The sequence below is a fragment of the Gambusia affinis genome, linkage group LG02 (genome assembly GCF_019740435.1).
Source record: "Gambusia affinis linkage group LG02, SWU_Gaff_1.0, whole genome shotgun sequence".
NCBI classification, from domain to species: Eukaryota; Metazoa; Chordata; class Actinopteri; order Cyprinodontiformes; family Poeciliidae; genus Gambusia; species Gambusia affinis.
Window position 1 is genome coordinate 25,597,892 of NC_057869.1, and position 8,515 is coordinate 25,606,406.

The 8,515-nt window shown below is 40.0% G+C and overlaps 2 protein-coding genes across 5 annotated transcripts in view; both read left to right on the top strand.

The window, feature by feature from the left end:
• The window catches only part of csnk1g1 (casein kinase 1, gamma 1), a 29,276-nt gene extending 24,338 nt beyond the window's left edge, over nucleotides 1-4,938 (top strand). For all 4 annotated transcript variants that reach the window (XM_044140196.1, XM_044140205.1, XM_044140215.1 and 1 more), the window contains one exon: nucleotides 1,482-4,938. In XM_044140196.1, the coding sequence (XP_043996131.1) occupies nucleotides 1,482-1,536 (55 nt within the window). In that variant the 3' untranslated portion in view covers nucleotides 1,537-4,938. The remainder of the gene's footprint in view (nucleotides 1-1,481) is intronic.
• A 646-nt stretch (nucleotides 4,939-5,584) lies between these two features.
• LOC122822888 (40S ribosomal protein S17-like) lies at nucleotides 5,585-8,178 on the top strand. The gene is made up of 5 exons (XM_044101955.1): nucleotides 5,585-5,695; nucleotides 6,813-6,964; nucleotides 7,618-7,723; nucleotides 7,821-7,886; nucleotides 8,063-8,178. Exons 1-5 carry the CDS (start codon nucleotides 5,600-5,602, stop codon nucleotides 8,138-8,140), a joined length of 498 nt encoding a protein of 165 aa, XP_043957890.1. The 5' UTR covers nucleotides 5,585-5,599; the 3' UTR covers nucleotides 8,141-8,178.
• The last annotated feature ends 337 nt before the right edge of the window (nucleotides 8,179-8,515 follow it).

Sequence of the window (8,515 nt, forward strand, 5' to 3'; positions counted from 1 at the left end):
CTTTATTGGTTTTGGCATTATTTATCGAAAAGTACCCAGTCACTGTCCTATGTCTTGTCTCTGTGTGTCCTTACTGAGCGCTCAGGTTCGCCATGTCTTGTGCTTTTTGTGTGCTTGTCTTTTAGCGCATACAGGAAAAAGTCGCCCTCTCTTCTCATGTACAGGTTTCGCTCGGTAAATGAGTGTCATTGAAAAGTCGGGGTCATTTCAGATATTCGATTCAAACACAGGAAATGATGTATCAAGCATTTGGTTCTGTTAATTTCCTATTTTAATGGAAATGAATTAGGGCTGCAAGTAATGATTGTTTTAATAATTGGTTGTCCTAACGGTTAATCTTCAGAATCTGATCAAAATTGGCACCTTTTGCACATTTTTCGTTTAACCACTTAAGGCTTTTTTTTTTAAACAATATTAGAAATAAATTAAAAGACTCAAATAAACAAATAGTTCAATGTCTTTTTTTAAAATAAGAAAAGAAACATTGTATTGCCTAAAATGCATTAACATAGCATTCCTTTAGTGTACGCTTGAGTATATGTAGCATAGGATGCATCTGCAGCTAAAAAGATCTCCCAAAACATTTACTTGACCAAACATCAATACAGTATAAGAAAATGTATTATTTTGTGCAGTTTTGGCTGAATTACTGCTCTGAGGGTGTTGTTCCTTCAGAAAACGGCATGTTTTTGAGCCTGTATCGCCCAGTTAGCAATTAATTGATTTGGGAATTAGTTGACCATTTTTTTTGATAATCGATTAATTGTTTCAGCCCTAAACCTAATATTCAGGTTTTGAAAACCAAACAAAATACAACCCGATACTTCCTCCTACTGAACATTTTGTCCATGTATTGTGCAAATATTCTGAGCGCATTCGGTGGTGAAATCTCAGAATATTTGGTCGGAACTCCTTTTGCATGAATTACTGTTTTAATGCTTTTTGGGTTCCAGGCAAAGTCCACACCTTTTGAATATCTACCAAATTTACGAATTGGCTTTTCAAAATAAATGGCAGCTTTTTTTTTATAGTACAGGTTTTCTTTCAACTGTTTGGATACAACTCTGGGGTAAGTTTCTTTAGCAATGACGGGTGTTTTTTTTTGTTTTTTTTTTGTTTGTTTTTTTAGCTCACTGACTATTTTCTGTAAATCCATCAATTACTTATTTTATAAAAAAAATAAATAAATGCATTTCTGCATAAATTTCACACTTTGAAAGGGATTTCTGAAATAAATGTCACTTTTTGAGGATATTCAAATTTATTGAGCTGCACCTGTACATGAAAACCTCGGGAGTGAATAAGCATCCAGACGCACAGTGGATGCCAGTGCTTGTTTCTTGATGCTAAAATGACTTTTAAGCCACGGAAATCTTTAGCTCTTCCACGTTGTAGCAGCGTTTCTAAGGCAACCCGCTTCCTCTGCGTCACGCGTTGCCGCTCGTACGTTCGCGTTAACGTCTCCCCCGTCTTGTCCGCAGGTGCTGCTGTTTCTTCAGGCGAAAACGGAAGAAGAACACGCCGCGGCACAAATGATGAGCCGGGGACCGGAAACGAATCGTTCCTCGTGTCCACTCAGAGTCGATTGTGATTTCAGAAACCTGGATGGTCCCACTCAGAATAAAAGAGGGAGTCAACTGAAAGATTCTGATTGAATTGTTCTCGGCCAGGACCGCTTTGACGAGGGGGGGAAAAAAAAGTTAAACACACACAAGAAAAACAAACCGTGGTTTGTGGAGATGTACAGGAAACATGTCTTACGATGGGAGTTTTTTTATTTTTTGACTCCCCCCACCCCCACTCCTCTAAGTTATATGGGATGTTTTATAGGTCAGGCGGTCCAAGAATTGTTTTTTTTTTTTTTTTATCTCCATGACAACCAAAATGTTTTTCTCTCATCATTGTTGCCATATTTCTTTCTTTCCTTTTTTTTTTCCCCTTTTCTGGATCATTTCTCAATGCAGGACAAGCAGCTGAATACGCAGAGGCGAAAAGGAGTATTAGCAGTCTTTCCGGTTCTCACGGGACGTCCCTTCGTCGAACCGAAATACACTACAGTCCCTCTTTGTACTGTTGGCGAAAATGAGCAGAGAACTGGTATTTCTACATGAGGCTTGAAGGGAGAAAAAGAAAACAAACAAACAAAAAAAATAGTGCTATTTATCACTCTGTTGCTACTACTTTTCCTACACACTGCATACACACTGAATGTATTGACAGATGAGTGAAATGACGAGCATTTCTGTTATCTCTCCAGTGCATGGGAAGGAAGTCGCAGTTAAGAAGTCTAACAAAATTATTATTTTTTTGTTGTTGTTAAAAAGTGGAGGGGGAAAAAAGACTCAGACCAAAAACTGAGTTCAGTTCAGATTAGAAAGGGTTTCCTGGACTTTGTGACCACAACAGCCATCAGATGATGCCACCCTGGAAGGACAGTATGCTCTGGAGAGTCACCGCCTCTAAAAACTGCTCTGTCCAATGCCTTAACCTCCATCCACCAAACCCGACTGGCCGCCGCGTTGTTTCGCCGCTTTGGATAGCAAGTTAACAGCATGGTCGTGCGATTTTTCTTTTTCTTTTATTTATTTATTTGGTTTGTGCGTGTGTTTTCCAAATTACTAAACCCAAAGGAAGAGACTGTTTCGCAGCCATTAAAGGCCGGCCACGGCTTTTCTTTTCTTAACACGGAAATGTATTTCCCACCGAAAGGGAGGGAAACAAAAAAACAACAAAAACAAACAAAAAAAACAACAAACAAACAAAGCCAAAACCGAAGGCGCTCCCCTCCCACCAACGCCACCACCGGGGCCGCCGCTCGAACCGCGGCTCCTCTCCACCGCGGCTGAGACGGACAGAAACTCGGCGGCGGAGGAAATGCCTTGAAACAACATCTCACCTTGCCTATCATAACATATAAAAAACAGACTTTCATTTGTTTTCATTCTATGCTAATGTGAATTCTGTCTGATGCAATTATAGTTTTGTTGTTTTCATTCCGGTCAGCCATGGTTTTTATAGGGAAAGAGATAGATTGGGGGGAAGTGGGAGTAAGCAAAACAAAGCTTGATTATTTCTGCACTACATTCGTTTGACCCCGGCTTTCCCAGAGGAGACCCTGCCTTCTTAAAAAACAAAACAAAAACGTGCTTGAACGTGCTTATTACTTTAATTGTAGCTGCCTCGTGTGCTGGTTGGGGAGGGCTCATTCAATTTGGTGCCATGGCCACCCTCCACTCAACCCTCCGTTCCCTCCGCACACAGATACGTTTTAAGTGTAAGATGAAGCGACACTCGGTGGAATGTTCGCTTCGGCGTTTCGTGGACCTGCTCCATTAGAATGTTGTAGATGAGTCCTAGTTGTATTTACACTGTACAGCCCGGTTTGTTTGTTTTTTAAGCCTGCCCCTCTCTCAACCCGGCGTGTGACTTTCTCCGGGGAGCCTAAGTTATTGTGTTATCGAAAGTACTTGAATATGTAAATCTATAGGAACATTTTATTGTTTGTTTTTTCCTTTTCTTTTCTCCTCCTCCTCTTCTTTTTTTTTTTTTTTTTTTTGCTTCCTTTGTTCGCAGAAACTCCACGTAAAAGTTTTAATGGGGAAATGGGAGAAGAAGCTATTTGAATGACCGATTATTCATTTATTCGTCCGTGGCAGTTGGATCCGTGTCGCTCCAGTTTCCTGTGCTAAAAACAGTTCCGTTTATCGAGATGGAGTAATCCAGACTATTTAGCCTTCTCCGCTCTCAGCCCGATTCTCCCGCCGAGTGCCATTTCCGAGACTACTACTACTTTTGCTACTACCCCATGCCTTTTCCTGTACCAGGAAAATGTCAAGATGAATGTTTTCCTCTTTCACTCCACCCCGCGTCCTTAAATGCGTCGCCTATCGTTTCTTTCTTTTCTTCTTCTGCAGAGCAGCGCAGCTTTTTAAACGACTCGTTCCGTCTTAAAAGTCCTAAAAGGAAGGGGGCCAAACCCACCGCCTTGTGGACCCACGCTTACTGCTGAGTTTGTGACGCAGCATCTAGTTCTATAGCTTCTGGCTGAGCTGGTATATATAGCTATAGTACTCTGGATTTGTCTTAAAGGCGAGCGGTCTCTTTATCTTAGATCCGCGAGACGATGCAACTTCCGCTCCTCGCGACCCTTTCTGTCCTTTTTTTTTTTTTTGCTACACATTCCAGTTCTGTTCCGACTGTTCATGTCAGTCACGGTTTATGGCTTTCGTGTGTATTTATGTACGTGTGTAAATCAAATTAAAGCAAATGAGCGCATGAATGATTTTTTTTGGGGGGGTTTCTCTGGCACTTTCCCCCCCACCCGTCGTTGCTGTACTGTAGGGTTGTTTGATTTACTGTACCTTGTTTCTTTGAGGGAGAGGTGATATGTACTGCAATATTGTGCTAATTATTTGAACTGTAAATTGTACAGAGCCTCACAATTGTAGTCTTTGTTGGGAATTTCTATTAAAAAAATGATTTCTGATTTTTTTTTTTTCTCAGACTGTGGAAAATCAATTTGTACAGCTCCAAGAATCTATCTTTCCCTCTGCATTTTTTTTTCTGTTTTTTTTTTTTTTTTTTTTTTTTTTAATAGAGCTGTGATTAAGATAAATCCTTAATCTGTAAATAAATAATATTGTGTTGAAATATGAATGTCACTTCAAAAAATGTATTTGAATGAGTTAGTCAAGGGCTTCAAGTATGAAGGACCCACCATTTCTTCTTTTTAATGATTTCATATATTTAAGTTGCAGAAAGGTTAATGGCCTTTTTATCTGATATGACTGTTTTTTTCCCTTTGTTTTTCTCGGACTCATGAAATGGTGTCTCACACATGAACCTTCTAAAAATCACTTTTTATTCCCTCCACACCTAAAGGGAATCTCCAATTTGCACCCTTTTTATGTAAAATAAAAGATCTGTCCACCTTTTTCAGTCTACTTGTGATTATTATTATTTTTATTTTTTTTTTAGATATAATGACACTCAGAAATTTGTGGTAAAGATTTGTAAATGGATTTCAGCCTGCATGTTACCAGGGACGAACTCATAAATCAGCCTCGATTTCCTTAATTATGGGAGCTCGGCTGATGTTGTGCTCCCATAGGAGAGTCTGCTATGAGAGAAGCTGACATTGTGACAGAATTGTCTACAAGGTCACTGTTGCCAACTTGGCAAAATAAATAAAATAAAATACAGTATCAGACAAAATCAGAATTGGCTGCTCAGGCTTTTTAAAAATTGATCATCAGCATGAAAAGTGCAATCTGTGCACTTATAATTTATTACATTTGTTGCACAATCGTTCACACATTTTAGAGCAGTCGAGCTATTAATGTCATTACATTTAGTCAGTAGGGAAGAACTTGTTTTCTCCGTGGCACATTGGTGAACGCAGTTTTTCTATTAATAGTCTTAGTTTTAATTAAGTCCAAGTCCGTCATCATTTCTTGCATAACTAATGCGGTCCTGTCTTGGTCTGACATGGAGAAGGATTTCGTTTCGCTTTTCGCTGAAACAAACCTTTAATTCCAATGTCCACTGAAATTGAAGGTTTGTCGGGTCGGTTCTCTCGTCCCACCACCAGGTGGCGGTGATGGTTTCAGCTTTGCAGCACCTGTTTGCAGTCTCTAACTATAAACATCCGGTGTCACGTAGCGGCGTTTCTTTTCCACCGGTCAGAGCCAACATGGTGGGTACCAGAGGACTTTTCACTTCGACTTCGGGCACAATCCTTCCCAATCCTCCTTCCATGTTCACTCGCCGAAAACTGACGACCCCCACTCTGTATTTATCTATTTAAAAAACCATCTACGACTGGGTTTTGCGAGCGTTATTGGAGGGGAATACACATTAATCATGTAAACTTTGTCCCTGTTCTTATTCGCTTCCCGGAGAAGCAGTTGCAGTTTTTGCTCCTATTTAGTAATTGTATTCATTAACAAACAATAGTGCATGTTGACAAAGCGATTGCGTCAAATGTTTACGTTGTGTTTTGTTGGTATAAAAACAAGAAACATAAAAATTACTTAAGAAATGTCAATATATGTACCCAGGTGTACTTATTTTCACTTGTAAATAAACACATTATTTTACGGTACCTTGATGATTGTTCCCTGTCCACTTCCGTTCTGGATTAGAGTTTTGTTTAAAGATTAGCTATAAGGCTAAAAATACAGTTGATGAAAATGTATTTTCTGGTTGCAATTTCAGTAAATTGGAATACAATATTGTGATTTTTCAAAACTATTTATTTAAAGAATGAAATTGCACACATTTTTTTAACAGCTAGTATAAACAAACTTCAGTTCTCTAATAGATGTTTTAAACTTTGCAGGGCTAGGCTATTTTATGCAGAAATAACGGGGAAGATACTAACGCCCTCTGCCAAGAGGATAAACCACAAAAGGTCATTGTAATGGAAGTTGACTGTGGAGAGCACTGTATTAATAGAAAGTTGAGTGGAAGAAAAAAACTGTTTATTATCAAGCTAACCTGACATAAACTCTCAAAAGAGTTTGTGGTGGAAGATAATACTGTCTACAGGCTGTAATTAAATCCAGATTTTCTTGGAACACCTCAGCAGAAACTCATCTGGCATTATTTTCAGGCTGCTGTCTGTTTTTATGTAAAATTACAAACCTGCATATCTTCATTAGCTGTAAGCCAGAATCGTCAACAGAAATGAACAGTTGGCAGAAATCAATTTCTGTTGCAATAAATCCATATAATATGTTTCACTTTTTAAAGTTAAATTCTAAAGAAATATCGCTTCCTTGTACGTGACGGTTTTTATTTTCTCTCTTTAGGGACGAGTCAGGACCAAAACAGTGAAGAAGGCCGCCAGGGTCATCATTGAGAAATACTACACACGGCTGGGCAACGACTTCCACACCAACAAGAGGGTGTGTGAGGAGATCGCCATCATCCCCAGCAAACCTCTGCGAAACAAAGTTGCAGGGTTTGTAACATTTGATCTATTTTTGTTTCTTGTGATGGCTTCAGAATATTACTGGTGTGTGGATTTGTTCCTCTTTCTGCCTCTAAGCCCGTTTTAATATTTTTAAGACGATCACGGTTGATTGTGATGAGTTAACTGCACCACCAGTAGAAAACATGGCGCCTCCATCTTTATCAACTTTCTCTGTGGACCTTAAGAAACCTGGGTTTTGCGCCTCTCCACTTTTCCTTCTGACTCTGTACGTGAGGATGAATGGAAATGTAGCCTTTTATGTGGAAGTTAAGCTCCCAGTGTGCAGCAGACCAGTTCTTTTTCACCTTAGGCCAGGTATGTCAGGTAGGTCAGGAATGGCCTAACTCAAGGAAGGGGTCCGTATTATGGAGTTTCTCCAAACTCTTAAATGTTCAAGTACTCCTGGAACAGGAAAGTGGAAGAGCACACATTCAAACACTGGTTACTTTATGAGCACAGAAGAAGAGATGGGTTTGCCTCAGACCAGCAGGGGGAACACTGGAGCATCTTGGTCTGAGCATTTCTTTGGACTGTTGAGGCTTAATATACTGTATGATAAATTTAGGAAGTATCAAAGTCCAAGGTGGGTTTTTTTTTTTTCCAAGCTTATTCTTGTAATCATGCGCTCTGCTGTGCCTCAGCTATGTGACGCACCTGATGAAACGCATCCAGCGCGGTCCCATCAGAGGAATCTCCATCAAGCTGCAAGAGGAGGAGAGGGAGAGGAGGGACAACTACGTCCCCGAGGTACGGAAGCCATTTTGTCATAATATTGGGTCACAGTGGTGTTCAAAGTTAGTCTGTTAGGTTCAGTGTCCTGACCAGAACCTGGGGCATGTTGCAGATTTCAGCTCTGGACCAGGAGATCATCGAGGTGGATCCGGATACCAAAGAAATGCTTAAGATGCTGGTAAGCCTGAAATCTAGAACCATGTTATTCCAAATATGGATGTTTGGGAAGTACTTCAACTCAATCCTTAGTCTCGACAGACATGTCCTGCTCCTACAACTAGAATTACAAAGTTTCAGAGTGGAACATCTTAAGGTGATTCATTGCTCTGTTGAAGTCCATATCTTTCTTCCTAGGATTTTGGTGGCCTGTCCAAGCTTCAGGTCACTCAGCCAACTGTGGGAATGAACTTCAAAACGCCAAGAGGATTGTAAAATCATGTCAGCATCTGAATAAAGAGATGGAATTAGAACCGGTTTCTCAGTTTTATCCTCTAGGAAATTAAAAATGCCTACAAGCAAAATTTGTGTGCATTGGATGCAGTTTTAAGCACAACTTCAGTCGTTTGACCCACATGTGCTTTGAAAAGGAGAAGTTATGATTCATCACTACAACCTTATTCTGGATTTCAGGCTGTTCAACAATTCTTCCAGGTTCTGGGTCCTCGATTTCCAAATGAAAGTGTACTTGAGCCACTGAAACTGACCAGTCCTTGTTCCTTAAATCTAGAATCTGGTTCAGGTTTACACATAAAACCAGCCAATACTCCAGAGAGTCAACGAATCTCAAGCTCTTAAAATGTCCTGGTT

Bases quoted from the DNA above. Each gene is read 5' to 3' on its own strand.
- LOC122822888 (XM_044101955.1), top strand. From the start codon at position 5,600: ATGGTTTCAGCTTTGCAGCACCTGTTTGCAGTCTCTAACTATAAACAT. The intron at 6,965-7,617 runs GTTTGTAACATT...GCTGTGCCTCAG, and splicing joins CTGCGAAACAAAGTTGCAGG to CTATGTGACGCACCTGATGA. The intron at 7,724-7,820 runs GTACGGAAGCCA...GGCATGTTGCAG, and splicing joins GGGACAACTACGTCCCCGAG to ATTTCAGCTCTGGACCAGGA.